The following is a 20,695-nucleotide window of genomic DNA, read 5'->3' on the forward strand; positions in this document are numbered from 1 at the left end:
CTTTGCCCTTAGCCGTGAAGCCAAACCCTACCACGTTATCTATACCGAACCGTCCCACCGCCCGAATTCCTATGCGCGTCAGAACCTTTGCCCAATGATAGTTACGTCAAAGTTGGGACAATATTCCACTTTCGTCCGGAGGATCCAGATAGGTGTGTTATTTGACCGTGTATGATCCAGGAAGCTCGAGCCTGCGAGACGTTGATGAGGTAGTACCCTCATCCGAATGTGGCGCGATACTACGGATAAGTATGTTGAGAGGGGTGGGCTGATGGTCGGGTTATGTTTTAAGAGATACGTGCAGACGCTTAGGGATGCTGTGGAAAATGGTGTGATTCTGAGGGAAGATATTGAATCCTCGCTTAATCAGATCAAGAAGGGCGTCGAGCACGTTCACGGTCTTGGCAAGCTGGTACTCGTGAGTTCGTCTTGCAAGCGCTAGAAGGCTCCCTACCGATCACCGCGCAGAACGACAATGATCCCAGTAACATCATACTCGACGCAGACGGGTCATTGGTTTCTTGCCTTGAACAAAGGAAACCCATCAAAGGAAAGAGTGGCACCTTTCCGTTCAGTAACGAGTCTGAAACAGCGGAATTAGAGAATGATTTTTATGGAATTGAAAAGACACGGGAGTGGATAGAGGAAATGATTCTGCGGGCGTTGCGCAACACGGCGTGTTTTATTCGCTGTTGGGATGAAATAACAGCGTTAACGTACGCCTGGCATTTATAGGTCCTTCTCAAGTACTGCATCTGACAGAGACCCGCCAACAGGAATCATCGGGAGTACGTTTGTCTAGAAACCGCTTTGATTTCACGGGTCTGTTTTATAGACATCTCTCTGCGAGGAATATGAAAGGACCAACCGTCGCTGACTTAAAATTCTTACGGATATCCATCCCATCTTCGAACTGGTATCCACAGAAGCATCCCGAATTTGGGTGGATATTCCATCATTGGAATGACTTTGGGTACAATTTAGGTTTGTGTCAGGATAGCTGTCATGCGACCCGTGAGTCTGTGTCGCTAGAGCTCAATGAATGGGGACCGTGGAGAAGTTCCTATGATGTTCGGTGCTAGTAAAGAAGTTCGGCACCGAGTTTGCCGAGTCTGCTTCTTCCGCTACTCCTGTCATTGCTTGCTTCATGTCAGAGAAACTGCCGATTTCTGCGGTTCGACTTGCTAGAACAACCTGATACTCATCGATGTCACCTTCCCGACAGTTTCCCGCGGTGCCTGCTCGTAAACATCAATTAGCATCTGTATCAAGACGCGATGAAAGACCCCCCTTTGTTGCCTCAAGAACCTCTCGTCCTTGCAGTGAACCACTGGCTTGATGTTTGCAACTGTTTGCAAATGCATTTCCCCTTCTCAATTCGCCAGTCAGCGACTGACTAGCACTAGTAAATATCCCTAACAACTCGAAAACCTGAGGAATGAAAATTTGAAACTCGAAGTCTGCTCAATGAGACGCTCTTCGAACAGTGTTGCTGTTTAATCGGGTCGACCTCACTACCGTGGGATTTCGGCGTCCCTGTCAGCACTTGGAGGTCAGATGCATACCCAACCATATTAGTATGTATCGTTTTTTTTTGTCCCGCCACCATTCTAATCGCCATATTAGCACTCATTCAGGTTTTCTGGAAAACGGATCAAGGGACACCGTCGGAGCGAACAGCTGGGATCGAACTATCTAGCGCCTGGTGACTGGTCCTTGCGGAGTGGCATGTGCAGCGGGGACTCGGTTTGTTTTCCTGTACTTGCAATTGGTTTCATCTTTGGCTCACCCAGACATTTATTCAGGCCAGCGAGAATGCTAATATACTGTAAGTGTTAGCCTGTGCTATGGAGGCAAGCGAGTCCAAGAGCCGCCAAGACGCGTCGATGGCGTGAGAACTAATATCACGTGTTACAAAGCAGACGCGTCTATTTCACTTCGGATTTGCAATGCCCTTCCGAGTTGTTGATAGGCTGCGAACCCCTTTCCGTCTTTCTTCTACACCACCACTACACCACCATTCGACGTCGCATCGACCGCCAACACGATGCCGAAAGTTGATACCAAGACCGCCAATACCGAAACCTCGTTCACGGTCAGCGGACAAGGGGAGATTAAGAAGCTGATCACAACGCTGATTGGGAGGGGCACGGGAAAGGACGCGAAGGACCTGGTATCCGTTGTCTTCTTCTGTCTTATTGGTGGAAGCCTTATTGGCGCGTGTGTAGACGATCTCTTTCTCGACAGCCGAGTATCAAGAGAAGAGTAAACGAGGTGAGCAAATCGCTGAGCTTCTGAAACGGCAAGTCTTCCAATTACTGCGTATCGTATCTTTACTTAAAGTCGCCTTTAGGACGCCTAACTTTACGACCCTGACTCTCAACTTTGTGAGTGCCGTCCATTTCATGACCGAACACGCCTTTGACGCGTAATTTTAGTCTGGTCACCTTGACACGTATTCGGATTGTCTCGGAGAGAAGCTCATGGTTGCATTGTGCTCGCTAAAAAGTCTCGAGAACTTTTCTCACCATGCCACGACATCTGCGCGTACGGATTTCGGCCAGTATAGCTTGATGAAATTGGTCTCGTCTTGGCCGAACCTCCGGACTGTGAGCATTATCAGTAGGTTGTTATGGCATATACTGAACAGTCGTCTCCCAGCTCTATCTCGCTGGAGACACGAATGGCAGTGAAGACTGTTCAACGATCCCTCCAGCAACGTGCGCATTGGAATCGGTCACGTTCGAGCGCTGTATGTCCAATTTCGAAAAACTGGCACCCATGTTTGCGGGATCTGCGAAAAGTCTGAAAAGCTTCGAAGCCTGGACGATGGGGTTTAAAGAGGTATAACTATCCTTCAACCTTCCTCATGTACTCACTAACATTTCTTAATGATTTAGATCGACGCTGTGCTCCGAAATGTCCTCCCCTCCATCGAGTCGCTCCATATTGGAGGCTGCAACCACCCTTCGAGAGACTTCATCCTAAGCGAGCTCTCCAATGCGCCTCGCCTCCAGTCGATCGACCTTAACGGGGACACAGATACCGGCGGAACGACGCGCAAGGCGTTTGCCGAGGCGCTCACCCGGGAGGACTCTTTCCCGGCTTTGAGGTGGTTGTCCTATCCTGGGGAGAGGGGAACGTACAAGACCGGACGAGGTAGGAATGTCCGGGTGCACGAGTATGAGAATGTGGGTGCGAAGGAGTTGGAGGAGGCTGCGAAGAAGAAGGGTGTTCGGGCGGAGTTGGCGTGGAGGGATTTGGAGTATAAGGTTAAGGGTGCGCAGAGGCGGGCTGGGTTTGCTGCGATGGGTAGGAGGGGGTATTGGTGAGCTGGATAAAGACGTTTATTTGTATGGTGAACATGTCCGGTTGTTTTATGTTATTCCTCAGAATTATCGTCGTCATTTAGACGGTTATTTATTTATTACCTGTATTGCTTCATAAATTCATTCGACCTACTAAAACTTTTGGCAGCTAGCAGTCGGCATCGCTTCTTCTCGGTCTGTAAATTGATTTTACCCCCTCTATCTACCGTTCAGGCGATCATCTCCGCTTCGCGAGCATCTACTTTCATTCCGTGCTTTTCGTCATATCGATAACAAAGACTTCCTTAATCAAATGCTCACCTTTTCCGTGTACCATGACATTAACCAGCGGTTCAGGATTGAATTACGAACAGGGGAAGAATCAACTAAGTATAAGTGGTATGACAGCTAATTGGTAGTCATAATCAAGGTTCGAGTCCCCATATCCAGATAAAAATTCCATCGTGGACTTTTTCTTAAAGAGTGCAAGTATGGGGACTTGGGCACCTGCGTGCTTTCTCCCTGTCTGGTGTACAACGTTTATTCCGGTATCCTTTGAGAATGGAATTCGACGAGAAGATAAGGAATTGTTTATCCGTGGTACTCATTCGGATAAGGAGTAGTGGTCAATGGTATCGTGTCGTACTCTTGAAGGGCGAGGTTCGATTCCCTCTATCCAATTTAAAGGTGCCTCTTTTGATCATAAGTACTTTTGGAAAACGGCTGCTTCCTGGCTTTGAACAATGCGTTTTTCTCTCTCTAGCAAGTTCATCTCGCGTTTGAAATATGTGCGAGTCTACAGGATCGACAAACTCTGACGGACCCGAAAAGAACATTCTGGGCTCCCTGACCTGTTGATATTCCAATCAGTGCTGCGGGATGGCGGTAGTAGGTAAATGAAGAGCGACCTTGGATAATGGTGTATTGGCGTCCCCACTGGGTTCGATTCCCTGCATCTGAATCGTATTGCCCTTGAACAAGTTTTTCTTTGGTGTCGTAAATACGGAGTCTGTGCGTGGTTTCGACATCCTGCATCCGGTGCCGCTTGTCACAATGAACAGGGCTCTTTGGGAACATATTAAGTCTTGCTTTACATCCTGAACAGAATCCTACTTTCAGCGCGTTATCGTGCCTGGCATTTCATCATCCAGGAAGAGATCTGTGTTAGGTCAATGGTAGCGTTTGACGGGAAGGGTTCAATTCCCCCTAACAGAGTCGATGATAACAGTGCTTCTTTTCGTACATGGTCATTCCATACCTTTGGATGATCTGTTTTTGTTCGCCTCTCGCCCAGGTGTCCCGTATTCACTGAACAATGGATATAAAGATCGTCTGTTTCTGCTTTTTGAAAATGAGTAGGAGCCCGTGGGCGCTATGACTCTTGGATACACATCTGAGGTACTTGTGTTATCGAACAGCCTGATAGTAAATTTCACGTACAATTGCTCGAATACTCAGGATGGACTGTGAGATTCTCCCTTCGCATTTAAGGAGAGCTGCAAGTAACAATGAAACTGGCTCAATGGAGTCTGGTTGGGCACTGAACGAAACAAGACGAAACAGCTAGGGTTTGTGTCTTGCCGATGACAGAGATAGCGGAATTCCCATACTGAGATATTAAGGATCTTAGAGTACCAACCAATGGGTCGGATATGGTGTAATGGCTAACATTACCGCGTTTCATTGACGTATGTCGATGCGGCACTTTACGCTGTAGCTCGGGGTTCGATTCCCCGGATCCGAACTGATGGATGCATACAGCCTCTTTTTGCACTTCGAAGTCCGGTCTGTGATTGCGCCTAAGACCACAGAGAGAGTTACAGTTTTATACTGTCCTCTAAAACAGTACATGTATTTTTCTGTTACTTACTTTAAGTATGCATTACGGGCAGGCAGCCAACACGAATACAGATATCTTTGTGTTTTCTGCACATTTTTCTGTCTTGCGGTGTAATTGGCTGAAAACCGTTGAAGAACTGTACTTTAATTTCTACATAACATATAAATGCTGTAGCCTGTAGGATCGAGTAATATAGTGACCTCTCGACAAAAACCTCTCCACTACGTGGGCAGGTGAATTACTCGCCCCAAACCATGGTGTATCAAAGCTTAGGGTTGTGCATGAAGCTTGGAATGCAAACCTAAAGTAAAGTGGACAGCACACGTGTCAGTACCAGCCTTGCAGTCCTTATAATCGATGTGATTCATATAGGATTTACAATCGTGTCTCGCAGAAATGGCTACAGCGTTTGGTTCCCTATTTCCGGTTATGGAGAACGAATTAGAAATACCGAGCTGAGATTTAGGTGAACAAGCATAATAGGGCACTTCTTCCACGAGGGAATCTTAATACTGGGAGGTGATTTAAAGGAGACAGTGGGAAATGCCCAAGACTTGGGAGGATACTTCCGCAATCGAAAATAAAAAGGTTTTTGAAGGTGTCTATTTCACATTGATTTCCCCATCCCCAATGATTCTTGAGCCGAACGATCCAAGTACCAACCCAGCTGCGTGGGATGTTCGGCTGGTGAAGAAAAGGAGACAATGCAGCACACTATTGACAGCCTCCCAAATATGTATTTCTGGGTAGGATTGGTGGACTTTAACACGATGCGAACGAAATGGAAGCAGACTTGTGAGAGCATCGGAGCCATGGAAGAAGATAAGAAAGGCCAGACTATGTATCCGAAACCTGAAATGAAAGAAGCTTGAAATCGATGTGAGCCACGAACGATGTCAGCAGTAGCAAAGGAAGCTGCTTCGGCAGAGTCCTGTTCGGTCCTAGAAGTTCCTGAGAATAAAACAAAACTGGTGCCGTGATGGACTTGTGATTTTGTGACCGGGCCCTTGCAATGGTCAAGAGGATAAATTATCTCTAGCTTTAGCTTAATTCCAACAGATTCTCGTTTCGTTGCGACTCGCACAAGTTGAAAAGAAAAAAGAACGTTGTCAGGCATGATTTAGGGCAGGCATAACCACGTGGGCTCCGTGGTAATGGGGATGCCGAAACCGGCATGTCCGATGATGGCCAGTTTCTATCTAAACGCAGAGCATCTCCGGTTATGTACACCCTCCACACCTCGTTAACATGAGCGTGCACGACCAGTGTATGTTTAGAAGTCCCCACACAGCAGGTCAGCTCACATCTTGCCAAACGTGAATTCCTCAAGGTTCGGCTATCACTCATGAATCTTCTTCTACTCATGGCCACCCGCTATTCAAGAGAAATCCATGGTTTAGAGAACGATGAATTAGCAGGAAGGAATACCGTCGCTGCTTTATTCAAGAGAGAGCTTTCAGAAGCTATGGATAGGAACGGTTTCCTTAGCAAGTTGCGAGGGAAAGATATTCAAGTGCGTACCGTCATGCGTGTCCATTTCATTTCATGAAGTTCCCCCTTGACATACCACGCGTATTGTAGAGGTGAAAGTACTTCAAACATCCTAGCCGGTCTGTTTACGTACGAGAATGCATCACCAAGCCTATAAAGCGTGTTACTTCAGTCCTGCTTCTAGCGACATCCCCGGACTCACGCTCAACTGTCAGTCATGGTCAGGTATCAACCCCTCGGACGAGTAAACCCACATAAAACTCGTCTTTGCTTCGTTATTTGTGCGCTATTCCTTGCCGCGGTCGCCTGTGTGGTATTTTTTATGATAGCCTTCCTGGTGGAACCCAAAGGCGAGTTCTCGTATGTCGATGATACAGGAACAGGAGAGAACAGAGCGGTAAGACCATGTTCATTTACTTGTGTCCTTCCCTTACATACGTCTTGAAGATATATCTTCACGCTAGCCTCATCTCCGCAGATATCGCTGAAACCACCATGATCATGCTCTGGAGCGTCGTTAGAGATACTTGTCATTCGAATTGCACGGATGTCAACATCTTCTTTGATACGTGAGCGTCATTAGCCTGTCACTTGGAGTCGAAAATGCTAATAGGTCAACGTCAGGAATTTACTTCAGTCAGACAACGAGGGCGGTAGCCCCGCCTCTAACAACCGACCCTCGAGTCCGACGTTCATCTGGAACGCGACTGCGGACGCCCACGACCTCACCTATGCCAAAGTGGCCAACTTTCGGACCGATGTCAATATCTACCCCCCGTGGGAGTATATTTATACTACTGTCACAGTGGAAGACGCCCATGCAAGTCTTGTTTTCTATCCTTTTGATTCGTATGTGTTTTTATTTTCAGGACCGTGACATTTTCATTTAGTTTGAGTCACGTAACTTGCTAAACCAGTTATCTTGCCGATATATTCGCCTTTGCCGAAGACGCATCCAACAATGACACTGTCTCCCTTATCATTGATTCCACTTCCGGATTAGCTGCGTAAGGTTCTCTATGGCCTCGCAGTAAACTTTCTGAGGGATATTATTCCAGAGACCTGGAAATCACAGCTGAATTCAAAAACAAAGAACCGTCTTTCCAAGAGAACATTGATGACCCACTGATCTTTCTGCGAGTAACTCTGCAACGTAGCGATGCCCTGAAAGCGTACTGCATCATCATTACGATCACATTTTGTTCGTTTTATCTCTCATGCTCTGGATTTGCGTGCTAATTTGCGGAAAGGGTTGATCACTCTCATGATCTTTCTCATTGTCATTACGGCTATTTGTGGATTCCGACAACGACATGAAATCTTCGTAGTGCCCATAGGGACTGTGTTTGCTTTCACTCAACTGCGACCTTCGATGCCTGGTGCTCCCGATGGTTTTGGTATCATCCATCTACTTCTTTTATGTTTCATGAACTCAAAGAAATTATGCAGGAACCATCCTCGGTTCGCGTTTGTTTCGTGTATTTTCTGCTACTTACCTAAATCCTGATGAATAGATTTTTTCGGAATATTGCCTTGCCTTGTCTTGTTATGCATCGCTGTGAGTCCACCGGCATTTCTTCAAATCTGAAGTAACAAATACTTGGATATCAAACAGTCTACAATGATGGTCGGGTTGTACTTATTCGCTGACCCCGACGACGCTTCTCGTGGAAAGCTCACCTGGGGCGACTTTAGTGAGTGTCCTACCACGATAATTTACGACGGTATGGAGACTTATGAGCCTATAGTGGATGCACTGAAAGTCAAGCATCGCGCACGGAAGTATTGGGCATTTGCCAAAAGTTTGGTTGGATTGGCGCACACCCTGAAGACGTCAGACGACCGACCTAGACTGTCGTATGTGTATCGTCGTAGAACCGTACAGAATACGCCGGGATTTCAGAGGGAAGTGCGAGGTCGTCCGCACGGATTACAGCATGATGTAACTAAGATCTTCACATACACGCTATATCTGATTCCCATTTCGCCATTTGAAGACTCATTCACTATTGTCATTCTCGCTTACTTCCCAATTTGCGCCCAAGCAGATTTAGTTAGAGACATCTCGACGTCTTTTCCGGAAAAAACATAATAATCCTGGTGCTATTCCAGCCCGGGTCTGGGAGTCGCCTTCTTGCGTGGGAACGCAAGCACGTATGACTGATCATTCCAACCAAAGATATCTATCCCGAGGTATTTCGGACATAGAAATCAATGTATCTCTGCAATAAGACGATAAATACTACATGCTGAGCCAATGTCGAATTTCACAACATGTCCTCGAGATACAATATATTCCCATAACGTTGAGGAACATCAAAGCACAGCCAGAACTGTCATCAACACAACCCCAATCGCCCCAGCGCCTATCGTGATCCGTCCCGCACCGCTGATCTTCTGACTCTTTACGGCGACACCCACTTCTTTGCATGCATCGACATAAGCTAGAAAGCTCTCAGATCATTGAGACGGGGAGGAGAAGTTAGTAACACTCACTGTCCATCCATTGCTGCGCTTCTGTCTGGAGACTATTATTCAGCCGGACCTGGCAGTCCATGCATACGGCATACTGGTCAGCTGTATGAGTCTGAGCATCCACACGTATCATCGTCGGCGCAGTTCTGTAGAAAGGAAGGTTTAGGGTGTTTGATTGGGGGAGGAGGCGTACGCGAAGCTCACGGCTAGGGCATAGAGGATTGCGCAGCTGTCCACGCATGCAGAGGAAATGGATGATGTTGTGGAACCGCTGTATTGGCGGGAGAGGAGAGGGCCGATGGATGTAGGAACGTCTCTGGGTGAAGGGGAAGACATGCCGTAGACTGGTGTCGTTAGTGTAGATGTAGAAAAGCGTAGAGTATGCATACCTTCGGTAGACAAAATACCGGTGGCAAGAAAGAGAAAGCGGGTGGAGATCATTTTTGAGATGAAAGAGAGCTAAGGGAGAGGGAGATGATTTGAATTTTTTTTATACGCTTTACAGGCGTCTAATACGAACTTGATATGAATCAATGACAGTGCAGACAGGACGCGGACAGACACTTACAGCAACGGTTTCGCGTTTCGATGAGGCACGGCGATGTATGGTGATTAGAAGTGGCGGCCCCGCCCAATCAAGCCACGGCATTCGCGAAAAACATGATTCCAGACAAAAACGGCATGGATAGTGGGGACCTTGAATTAACTGGGTCAGGGCTTCAGCTCAAAATGTGAAGGTTTAGCGCTCGAGAATGTTACCTTGAGAGGATCTACTTTAGTCCACAGGCTGCGGAAAATCTTGTACACTGCCACTGAAGCTCAAGCTTGGCAGGTACAAGTAGCGGTGTCACCGTCAACGCCGCTCCCTTAGTTATTAATAGTGTAGGGCATTCTATACGACTGAGTATGTTATGAGCGCTGGTTCCTAGAGAAAAGGAATGTACCTGCCCAACTCCCCTGTAACGTCCTTTGTATTGTAAGTTATATTCAGCGTGTTGTCAGCGTGTCTACACATGGTGCATCCCTTGTAGGTATATGATACTCTGATGAGGAAATTATCTCAAACTAGTTACTTACATTGTAGTTGTCATTTTGACATTGATAATCATCCGGAGTTTGGAAGTGCCAGGTCAGATTCGCCAAAATTCTGAATCCTTGGTATAATCCGACCCTCGGGTCGATGGAAGGTGAGTCAAGGAGACAGAGACCCAGCAGCATCTTTCTTGTCTTTCGCAGGATGTAATCCCATTATATCCTCAGAAGTAAATCATAACAGGCAATGAAAATGGTCGCATAGGTCCAGTACGTTGGTACCGTTCCAAGTCAGGCAGCGCCTCTGGGTCAATGTGCCTGGTGCGACGTAGTATCGGCGCGGTTGCTACTTCAATGAGCTTGGAAGAAAAATAAATGAGACAGACGGCCAGACCTGAATTTATGATGAGGACCGGAGAACCGGGGATATTAAAGACACGAGCAAGTCACCAAGAAGTCATGACAGCCTGCAAAGAAGGCTCCGCACGGAATATTCGATTGAACGGTGCTCTGAGAGAGCTAACGAAATTGATTCCAGAATACCTAGCACTGGCCTGCATAGAAGGAAGGGGCGCGGCGTGAAAGATTCGGTTGATCAGAGAGTTTCCCACGGAATCGCGTCGAGGGTCCGTGCTCGCTCGGTGTCCCGGGTACTCCCGCCCTAATTAAGGCTCCGACTTGCACCTTCCTTCCTTTCTTTCACTTACACCGCGCTTTTACTATACCCACCTGCTCCATATTTTCTCTTTCTCGTTTTCCCGACCCGATTACTATCTTGCTACATATGTAGAGCTACCGCCACAAGTCGACGTGCTGCAAAATAAGGATCCGGAGAGCTGGGAACCTAGGGTACTGCTCTATACTGTTTTGGGTAAGCATCAGCACGGTATGTCGCGCCAACCATTCATTGATCTGTCTCATCATAGTTATTAGGAGGAACTTGCTTCCCAGTGGCGACTCGTGCTGGAGGTGGTTGACCGCCTTTGACGATGCGAAGAGATTCTCGAAGCAGCGTCTGGGCCCGGGAGAACCTCACATTGAAGTGAGACATTTGCTTGCCTTATGTCACGTTGTGGTCGTATGCGTGTGTATATAACATGGTGCGCTCTTGTCTATATACTTCTTGACTTCGTCTTTGCTCATAAATGCATGATCAATGTTGCAGGGATTCTCCATTTCGGGTCCAACGACGAATAGGCAGGGTGTCTTACCTCACGAGTGTCGAAGGCCCTTATATTCTATTTGGATAGTGTCCTATGTATCGTTGGCGCTCACTGGTTCCCGAGGCGCTGAGTGACAGGCTGGTCAGCCTGAAAGGATTTTCATTGAATTACACAGCTTATTGCTTATCCGTTATCCGGTCAGTTCTCCCACTCCGTAGAAAAATACGCGTCTGATCTTCGCAATCCAGAATGTCATAGCACTAGAGATTCGTTAAGTGCAGGGCTGTGTGATCTCTTTGTACGTAGTCACCCTTTTGCGTGATAACGACGTCGCTAACTCCGTGTACCAGATATATATGTTATATTCGTGTAGCCATAAAAAATGCTATGTTCTTCGATACTGGCTACTACGCCCTGTTCGCAAACACAATATGATAGCGAATGACCGAAGGAGTTAGAACTTGCCAATCGCAGATCACCAAGTTCAAAGAGAGCAGAGCACCTCACTGGGGCATAGGCCTTCCTTTACTCATCGATGTCTGCCCTAGATCACTCGCTGAGCTTCCTCGCGCCCATCTCTACCAAGTCCCGGTTCTCTTTTTGTACGGAGAGAGACGAAAATGCTGGCTAAGGCCGGACGTGCAGGGACTACTGGAAGCAATCTCGCATACGGTTCACCACAATCCAGAGAAGTCCCTGAACTGAGGGAAAGAGCTAACTAGTAAGTCGTGCTAAAGATCTAGATGACAGAAATTCTGACTGTAAAACCACTTAGGGGGACACGCATAAACTTCTCTCTCTATAAATTCAGTCATAGCCGATCCAATTCGCGTCCTTTCATGGTTTTCTCTCCCGAGGAGACTAACACAGGCTTCGATCAGAGCTTGTCCTCCGAGTTTAACGATCAAAGCCAAGCACAATAGTAGACATGTTCGGTCCCCTTGACCATGGTTAGTCGTTTTCTTGGTCTTTGTCAAATTTGACTGGCCGTCTGAATCATTGCGAAGGTTGTGATATCATCCTTGTTGGTTTTCGTTATCAAGAACCTTTCAGAGAACCCTTCTCAGCTTTTAGCTTTCGGGTAGATAGTAAAATGATGAACGTCGAGTTTGTTATCGTTGGGGATCTAGCGACACTCCATCTGGCATATCGAAGGGAAGAAGATCGATGGCACACATATGGGTGGCGTTTCCTGCTTAAAATTCTTTGCGCTATACTAACGCGAATGCGTGTTTAGAATATGAGAATCCATCTCTCCATCACAAGCAAACAGACGTTCGACAAATAAAGTGGAGAGCGGAATTGGTGGTTCTTTCTCGAGTTTTTCCCTACTTCCGTGTTTGGTTCTCCGCAGGCCATTTATGAGGTCATAAATTGGAGCATCGTCTGCAGCCGGACGTGATGCACCATGGGTATCAGGTCGCTTTTTGTCTTTGTGTCTCTTATGCTTTCTTCTACCTTCGCGCAGCAGCATAACCTGGACCCCGCAGTCAACGGATCCGGCGATGAAGGTTGGCAATGGCTTCCAGAGGTTGTTGGTGCCACCATGTATCCCGAATGGGTTGTCGATAACGATAAAGGGGCATATCTAGTGAGTTTTTCCCTGTGCTCTTATCATATCTCTTTTTGATATATGCAATTCCGTCAGCCTGTGTATCAAACTGCCGGTTTGGACTCTGCCGAAGTCACGAGGGCGGTCATTGTTTTGCAGGGCAAAGTGCGCTGTATTTCTAAATCAGAGATGTTATTCCACTGACGTAATTGCATAGCAAAGGGATTGCTGGTCTAGTGCGTACCTGCTACCATATTTCATTACATTCTACTCATTACATTCATTAGGCTGGAATGCGGCAAACAATGCACTCTACGACGCTACCTACAACGACACGACCATCCAACGTAGCCAGATATCCATCATGGGCCCGTGCTTCCTCACCGAGGCTGATCTAGACGCGGGTGCGGCGCAGGGTGGACAGCTCTTATGGGGAGAAATGACATGGATCAGCTGGACAACGCAATGTTGCCCCAGACTCTGTATCCGGATATAGCAGTTTCAACGTCCTCGATTCACTAGTCTCGCATTATATGGACAGAAGCGTCTATCCGAATCTAAAGGTGAGCATTGTTTTTATTTATTACGTACGAAAACTCTGATGCTCATTCTCAGGTCCTCGTCGTCGGAGGTCATTCTGCCGGTGGCCAAATGGCTCAGCGTTACGCGACTTTGAGGATATCTACTGATGATGATGATAGGTTGCATTTCTGGGTCGGTGAGTGCTGCTCCTCCGTAGGCAGTAAACAAATGTTCTGATCGGCATTGAAGCCAATCCTGCATCGCTTTGTTGGTTAACGTCGGATCGCCCGATTCATAACGACGCATGCGAAGGTTATGATGCGTTCAAGTACGGGCTGGATTCGAATTTCCCCGCGTATGCTACCAAAAATGCTCGTGCTCTTGGAAGAGATGGTATCATTAAGAGATACTACAGCCGTACACTAAATTATGCCTGGGGACTGGTATGTACTGACTTTTTTTGTCTTCAGACGCTCACTGAGAAATCCTCTTAGGAAGACCAAGGAAATGGAGATACTCGATGCCAAGCGCAGGCGAGTCTCCGAGTTTCTTTCACACCTTCATTTGGATACTGATCACATCGCAGACACAAGGACACACGCGATTAGAAAGGGGACAGAACTTCGTCGCCATGTTGGAAAATATGGGTGGTATACCGAATCTCACTACCATCGAATGGGTACCTGGCGTCGGCCATAGCGCTCAGGATATGATGGCGAGTGATGCGGGAATCGATAAAGTAGGCGTTTTCATTTCTCGAGTTTGTTACTATGTCTGAAGGATACAGTTATTCCGGTACATGGGTAGCGGGAACAGTCCTTAGACTCCATCAAATGGCATTCCATGGAGAGGAAGCTGCCTTCATGGGGTACAGCGTGATGGAGTTCCTGATCTTCGACCGAGGTCGCTGTAGTTGGAGGAAACCCACGGCACCGTCTTCAGCTTTGTTGAGCATCAATATAATAGAAGAAAGGATTCATCAGACTGAACATTTAATCGCTCTCATGGACATTGTCCAGAGAGTATAGCAGGCCAGCTTGGATAGAAGCTACGAGATATACTGCTTATCACCAACGAGCATTGTTGGAAAGCCGAGAGATTGCATTTCCTTGATCTCTCCAGATGTACGGGGAAGAGATATCACAGAGCGAGATCATCGATTACGCGTCTAATGGTAATAATGCGAACTAGAATTAAGCCTATCCACGCATCCAATTTTCGATCTCCTCGCTAATCCTATGCAACTTCCAATTCCACTGGTGATCCGCTTCATCAACAAGTGGGGAACCACCGCCCAGTAAGGTCGTAATGATCGTATCCAATTTAAGGAACACATCCTTATCCTAAAGCTATGATGTGCATATTGTTATCGATACGATACAAAGTCAGACGACCGGCCTAGACTGTCGTATATGTATCGTCGTAGAATCATATCAATACAATGGGTTCTCAGAGGGAAGTGAGGTTGTCGCCACGGATTACAGTGATTCTAAACCATGTAATAGCGAAGATCTTCGCATCCACGCTATATCTGGTGCCCATTTCGTCATTTTCAGACCCATCCACTCTCCTCATTCTTGCTAGAAATAAATTTGAGAATAAAGGCTAGGAAGAGGCAGGCGGCGTGAAAGAGTCAGTTGATCAGAGAGTTTTCCACGGAAACGCGTCGATGGTACATGCGCGTTCGGTGTCCGGGGTACTCTCGCCCTAATTAAAGCTCCGACTGGCCTTCCTTTCTCAGGTAACTTGCACCTCGCTCCGTCAACACCGCCAGTATCTTCCCACCTATGTAGAGCCACCGCCGCAAATTGGCCCTCAGCAATGCAGCTGGGGCAACTAGGATGCTACATTGGAATCTGTATAAGTATTAGCATGGTATATCGCGCCAACGGGTCGTTGACTGTCGTAGGTCGAGGGTGTAAAGGATTCTAGAGGGCGCAGGAAATTTTTGGACTGAAGCAATGCGTTTTCTTCTCTTTGGCACATTCTGGTCGTACGCGTGTGCATGTAACACGGTGCGTTCTTATCTGTATCCTTATTGACTTCGTCTTTTCTGATATCCCAATTCTGCAAGGATTCTCCGTTCCGGATCCAACGAAGATATGGACATGGTTTCTTTCCTCGATGTAGCAGCCCATGGGACATAGAAGCTCACGGGTTCCTTCTACGCGAAGCGCCGGTTGATAGGCTGGTCAGCTAGGCAGGTTTTCCTGCGTGGATTACACAGTTTAATTCGGTCAGCTCTCCCACTCTCCGAGAGAAACACGCGTCTGACTTCCACAATCTACGGTGTCATTCGCGAGGAATTTATTCAGTGTGATGCTGTGTGTTTTCTTCATACATTGTCACCCTTTCCCGCGATAGCGGCATTGCTAACTCTATGTCTCAGATGTACATCGTATAGCTGTAATAAAAATGCTATATTCTTCGAAGGAGGCTGCTACACACTGTCTGCGAATGCGATATGATAGCAAGTGATTGTCGGTTATAGCATTGACGGAGTCATTTCGGTAGCTTTTCCATATTCATTCCTAGAACCTTGTTCTTCCGCGCGCCGTCGTTTGGCGTCTGACGAGATATTTTGAAAATGCACATTGATCGCCCCCACTCCACGCAAACTTGTTGGCCTCTGGGTACCGTCGGCAATCTCACAAAGACGAAGAGGGCGATATTCCCCTGAGGAGGCCATACACCGGATCCTGGCACCGACTTAAATGTCCTGTCGCGACATCTGTCATTCTGAAGTACATTATCTTTCGAATTCGCGCCGGTTATATTTCTCGGATGCAACAGTTCTCCGACGCAGCTGCGTTATACTACAGTAGAATGACAGAGGAGCTCGGGCCCCTAGAGATGATCCATATTATCAAGGTACGGCCCACCTTAACTACCCTCTCTCTCATCTTACTGACTTCCTCGTGCGACGTTGAGTCAAACTGCAGCAGCTCGACCCAATTCTCCATAAACGCGAGGCAGCTATGCGAGACAGCGATATTTTGGCGATATTCCTCTGGCGAGAACCGAACAGTATCATGTGACGACTTCGATGCCGAGGTCCCTCTCTTAAAGTTACGTCTACTTCTCTTCCAGACCCAACCGATCCGCCGTAGTTAGCCCTTATGAGCGGTTAAGCGTCCATCTTGACTAGTCCGTGAAGCTCCGCATGGGTACGGATACAAATACGGACATCGATCGGAAGCGAACGATTTGCACACACCTTGCTGCGGGCGCTATTCTTCAGGTTGACCCTTTCTCGCAGGATATCCTTTCGATGTTTGTCATCTAGAATAAAAACTCGACGACAAGAACATTGTCCTCCACTCGGCGCCGGATCCTTTCACCTACCCCAATATGAACACATCGCGAACTCACATATCATCCTCTCGCTAGGGCCTACGCATCGATGGCTACCCTCGATCTCTCGCTGCGCTTCCTCGGGCCTATTTAGATGACAATAATCAGCAAATCTCAGCGCTCTCTTCAATGGAGAGAGCGTATGAGAGCGTAGACATAGTTGAAGTGCAGTTGTCCATTGTCGCGATATTGATGAAAATGTGGCAGAGAACACTGGAGCTGAAATTGAATGGGTTTAAAGCTTGCTTTACGCAAGTCTAATTGTGGTGAGGGCAGAACGGAGATTGGCACCAGGATGCCAGATCAAATTATCTAGGGGACCGGGATCCTCACGGAAATTTCAACCCGACACTTGCTCGAAGGCCGGGTTCTCGCAATTGTCTCTCGATCGGTTCCTGGTAAGACAGTGCAGCACGGAGAGGAGCCACATCGCTCTCTCACTTACCCCCTTAGTGAAACTCGTCAATCATAACCTATTAGCGGTTGTCTCTAATTGCGTCGCTCACTTAGGACTGAGATGGTAGCCAAAAGCACCCCCTGGAAACGTCTCCAGGGGCCTAAAACATCCGATTTTCAGCGCGTCGTGTGTCTGAGCCGGTAAATACAGTACATGAGTGGAGAAAGCAAAAGAAAAGGTGTCCATGTAGTAGATAGAAATTCGTCCGAATGTGAAGGGTCCAATGGAAAGTCCGACGAATGCGAAAGTTCCAATAAAGAGTCCGTATTAGGGAAGAGGGTAACCGAAAAACTGCGACACCGGGTCTGATAACAGGACAGTGAGAAGGTGACTGAGAGAGCGACCTTACAAGCTTACCTGGTAGGACATACCGCAATAAGGAAAAGCTGAAATGAGAGTAGGAGAGAGCCAGGTCGATGCATAAGAACGCACGGACCGACAAGGCGGGGATGAAAGCAAGAGGTGCAGCCGATGAACAGAGGACGAACAGCCTACTAAGGCAGGGGATCACATGTTAACATATGAATAAAAATGCACTTAGTCGTAGGCAAAATGGCATCGAATTGAAACGCATAGACGGAAAAAAATGAGGGTGCGGAGATATTACAGCAAAGAAACATATGGCATCGGGGACTCAGAACGGTAGAAACCGTAAGAAAAATGAGTAATAGAAGGTCACGTGTTAGCCGGAAGAGGGGGGGGGGAACGGGAGAATTGAAACCTCCGAGAGTAAGCAAAAAGCACAGCCAGAAATGAAAGCTCAGGTTTCATGGGCCGAATTCTGTATACACAGGACTCGGAACTGCACAAGCTACCTCGACGCTCATGCAGGGAATTAATTCAATCAATCAAACTCCGACTTTAGGTCCGACTCTTTGGCCTATACCTATAAATAAACTGCCGACGTGGGCACTTGAGACGTGATGCGCCATGGAGCTCGTATCGCTTTTCATCTTTGTGTCTCTTATGCTTTCTTCTACTACACTCACACAACAGCATAACCTGGAGTCCTGGACCCCGCAGTCAAGACTCAACGGATCCGGCGATGAAGGTTGGCAATGGCTTCCAGAGGTTGTTGATGCTACTGTATATCCTGAATGGGTTGTCAATAACGATAAAGGAGCATATCTAGCAAGTTCTCGTTGTACTCGTATCGTTTCTCTCATTGATGTATAAAAACTCCTCAGCCTGTTTATCAAACTGCTGGCTTGGACACGACCGAAGTCACGAGGGCAGTCATTGTTTTGCAGGGGAAGGTGCATCATATGTCTGAATCAGAGATGATATTCTACTGATGCAATTGGATAGCAAAGAAATTGCTGGTCTAGTGAGTACCTACTACCACCTATCAAACCATTCTACTCATTAACCTCTTGTAGGTTGGAATGTAGCAAACAACGCGTTCTACAACGCCACCTATAACGACGCGACCATCCAACGTAGCCAGATATCCATCACGGGTCCATGCTTCCTCTCCGAGGCTGATCTAAACGCGGGCGCGGCACAGGAGGGGGCAGCTCTTATGGGGAAACACGACATGGATCAGTGGACACCGAAACGTCGGCCCCGACTCTGTGTCTGGATATAGCAGTTTCGATATCCTGGATGCACTAGTCGCGCATTATATGGAAAGAAGCGTCTATCCGAATCTGAAGGTGAGCACTTTATTTATCACGTACGTAAATCTGGTACTCATTTGCAGGTCCTCGTCGTCGGAGGTCACTCTGCCGGTAGCCAGATGGCTCAGCGTTACGCAGCTTTGTAGGATATCTACTGATGATGATGATAGGTTGCATTTCTGGGTCGGTGAGTGCTACTCCTCCGTAGGCAGGACGACAAGTGTTCTGATCGGAATTCAGCCAATCCCGCATCGCTCTGTTGGCTAACGTCGGAACGCCCGATTCCCAACGACGCATGCGAAGGTTACGATAAGTTTAAATACGGGCTGCAATCAAATTTCCCGGCATATGCAACCGAAAATGCTCGTACTCTTGGAAGAGATGGTATTATTAAGAGATATTACAACCGCACACTTAACTACGCTTGGGGACTGGTACGTGCAGGCTTCCTTTCTTGAGATGCTCATTGAGAAATCCTTTTAGGAAGATAACGGAAATGGAGATACCCGATGTCAAGCACAGGCGAGTTTTCTTATACTTTCAAGTGTCTTCCCCCCTTCTCTTCATTCGGATACTAATCATACAATCGCAGACACAAGGACACACACGTTTAGAAAGGGGACAGAATTTCGTTGCGAAGCTGGAAGACATGGATGGTATACCGAATCTCACTACCTTTGATTGGGTACCTGGCGTCGGCCATAGCGCTCAAAATATGACGACGAGTGATGCGGGAATCGATAAGGTCGGTGTGTTCAGTCCTGGAGTTTGTTACTATGTCTGAACGATACAGTTATTCCGATACATGGGCAACATCGACAGCGCTTAGCCCTGATTCAAGAGTATGGGTAGGAAGCTACTCACACGGATCTTCCACTAGGGTAGCTATCGCTGGAGGAAGTGAAGGCAGGAATTTGTGTTCAGTGTCTCGAGCTTTGGTTCCCGACTGAAAATATTTGAATGCCGGAATGAAGGAATCATAGTAACGAGCATTTAAACGCACTCATAGTCGTTGTCCAGAAAGTATAAGAGGCGGACTTAAATAGAAGCTACGAGATATCCTGTTTATTACCAATGAACATTGTTGGAAAGCCAAAAGGCGTTTACTTGACCTCTCCAGATGTACGGGGAGGAGATATTACGAAGCGAGATCATTGATTACGCGTCTAATAGGTGATAATACGAACTAGAATCAAGTCCTATCCACACATCCAATTTTCGATCTCCTCACCAATCCTATGTAACTTCCAATTCCACTGGTGATCCGCTTCATCAACGAGTACGCTCCAAAACTTGCACTGCTCCTGACGGTACTTTTGACTCAAGACACCAATCCAACCGTGGTAGGCCCAATGTACGAGGGACCATCATCCAGCAAGATCGCATTTCCCCGTAAAGACAAGCACGTCTGGAGGCCGTTCGTCAGGACAGTCTTCACAATATCCGCCAACCAGTCCCTCCAAGGAGTGAAAGGACCATCCAGACCATCCGAGTCCCAGCATCCAAGAAACGCCGATGGGGTATGATTGAAACTAGGGTGTGCTTGGTCGGGTTGCTGAATACGTTTGAGCATCGATTACGGAGGCCATCTGGTAGCCGAATAGTGGTCGCGTAGATAGCACCAGCAGAATATCCCTGGCGCGGAGTAAAAATCGGAGGTAAAGGCAAAATGTGCAAGGACCGAGCTTACACAAATAAATAGTTCACATCTACTGACTGACGGGAAGTCGTCCAAAAACTTGATCACCTGCTCTCGCAGATCTCCTGCTATACCTTCAGTTGTTACCTTAATCAATGATTCGGAGGATAAAACCGCATGCCTTGTAATCATCGATGTGCTGCAAGCCAATCCATTCAGTTATTATGCCTACGAATTCGTTTC

General features: G+C 47.3%; 7 protein-coding genes and 1 non-coding gene across 8 annotated transcripts; 6 read left to right on the forward strand and 2 right to left on the reverse strand.

The window, feature by feature from the left end:
• Positions 1 to 80: 80 nt before the first annotated feature.
• Positions 81 to 642, forward strand: EV420DRAFT_1701615 (uncharacterized protein; the record flags this gene model as incomplete). The annotated part of the gene is made up of 2 exons (XM_060479500.1): positions 81 to 418; positions 469 to 642. Coding segments are annotated over exons 1-2 (366 nt in total), but the record flags the coding sequence as incomplete, so codon positions are not given.
• Positions 643 to 2,188: 1,546 nt separating this feature from the next.
• Positions 2,189 to 3,473, forward strand: EV420DRAFT_694800 (uncharacterized protein). Its single transcript, XM_060483131.1, has 5 exons — positions 2,189 to 2,302; positions 2,354 to 2,387; positions 2,439 to 2,609; positions 2,662 to 2,844; positions 2,901 to 3,473. The coding sequence occupies exons 3-5, from the start codon at positions 2,484 to 2,486 to the stop codon at positions 3,330 to 3,332; spliced, it is 741 nt and encodes a 246-aa protein (XP_060327997.1). The 5' UTR covers positions 2,189 to 2,302; positions 2,354 to 2,387; positions 2,439 to 2,483; the 3' UTR covers positions 3,333 to 3,473.
• Positions 3,474 to 4,954: 1,481 nt separating this feature from the next.
• EV420DRAFT_t178 lies at positions 4,955 to 5,052 on the forward strand. The gene has a single exon. It is a non-coding gene; the product is annotated as a tRNA-Glu (tRNA).
• A 1,337-nt stretch (positions 5,053 to 6,389) lies between these two features.
• On the forward strand, positions 6,390 to 8,585 carry EV420DRAFT_1749967 (uncharacterized protein; the record flags this gene model as incomplete). The annotated part of the gene is made up of 13 exons (XM_060480308.1): positions 6,390 to 6,478; positions 6,532 to 6,661; positions 6,756 to 6,849; positions 6,969 to 7,036; positions 7,087 to 7,208; positions 7,264 to 7,488; positions 7,557 to 7,646; positions 7,698 to 7,840; positions 7,890 to 8,045; positions 8,151 to 8,197; positions 8,255 to 8,333; positions 8,388 to 8,496; positions 8,525 to 8,585. Exons 2-13 carry the CDS (start codon positions 6,614 to 6,616, stop codon positions 8,583 to 8,585), a joined length of 1,242 nt encoding a protein of 413 aa, XP_060327998.1. The 5' UTR covers positions 6,390 to 6,478; positions 6,532 to 6,613.
• A 370-nt stretch (positions 8,586 to 8,955) lies between these two features.
• On the reverse strand, positions 8,956 to 9,555 carry EV420DRAFT_1482249 (uncharacterized protein; the record flags this gene model as incomplete). The annotated part of the gene is made up of 4 exons (XM_060469876.1): positions 8,956 to 9,083; positions 9,136 to 9,260; positions 9,308 to 9,458; positions 9,504 to 9,555. The coding sequence occupies 4 exons, from the start codon at positions 9,553 to 9,555 to the stop codon at positions 8,956 to 8,958; spliced, it is 456 nt and encodes a 151-aa protein (XP_060327999.1).
• Positions 9,556 to 12,685: 3,130 nt separating this feature from the next.
• On the forward strand, positions 12,686 to 14,193 carry EV420DRAFT_1559248 (uncharacterized protein). Its single transcript, XM_060473771.1, has 9 exons — positions 12,686 to 12,900; positions 12,958 to 13,026; positions 13,079 to 13,097; positions 13,149 to 13,265; positions 13,315 to 13,424; positions 13,477 to 13,579; positions 13,633 to 13,826; positions 13,878 to 13,916; positions 13,970 to 14,193. Exons 1-9 carry the CDS (start codon positions 12,718 to 12,720, stop codon positions 14,159 to 14,161), a joined length of 1,026 nt encoding a protein of 341 aa, XP_060328000.1. The 5' UTR covers positions 12,686 to 12,717; the 3' UTR covers positions 14,162 to 14,193.
• Positions 14,194 to 17,255: 3,062 nt separating this feature from the next.
• Positions 17,256 to 18,020, reverse strand: EV420DRAFT_1559254 (uncharacterized protein). The gene is made up of 2 exons (XM_060473772.1): positions 17,552 to 18,020; positions 17,256 to 17,499 (listed from the first exon to the last, which is right to left on the reverse strand). The coding sequence occupies exons 1-2, from the start codon at positions 17,614 to 17,616 to the stop codon at positions 17,295 to 17,297; spliced, it is 270 nt and encodes an 89-aa protein (XP_060328001.1). The 5' UTR covers positions 17,617 to 18,020; the 3' UTR covers positions 17,256 to 17,294.
• A 53-nt stretch (positions 18,021 to 18,073) lies between these two features.
• EV420DRAFT_1766246 (uncharacterized protein) lies at positions 18,074 to 19,642 on the forward strand (the record flags this gene model as incomplete). Its single annotated transcript, XM_060480871.1, has 10 exons — positions 18,074 to 18,280; positions 18,382 to 18,450; positions 18,503 to 18,521; positions 18,574 to 18,753; positions 18,809 to 18,849; positions 18,897 to 18,955; positions 18,984 to 19,000; positions 19,054 to 19,247; positions 19,406 to 19,558; positions 19,607 to 19,642. The coding sequence occupies exons 1-10, from the start codon at positions 18,125 to 18,127 to the stop codon at positions 19,640 to 19,642; spliced, it is 924 nt and encodes a 307-aa protein (XP_060328002.1). The 5' UTR covers positions 18,074 to 18,124.
• Between the last annotated feature and the right edge of the window lie 1,053 nt (positions 19,643 to 20,695).

The sequence above is a fragment of the Desarmillaria tabescens genome, assembly GCF_030435595.1.
Source record: "Desarmillaria tabescens strain CCBAS 213 chromosome Unknown EV420scaffold_31, whole genome shotgun sequence".
NCBI classification, from domain to species: Eukaryota; Fungi; Basidiomycota; class Agaricomycetes; order Agaricales; family Physalacriaceae; genus Desarmillaria; species Desarmillaria tabescens.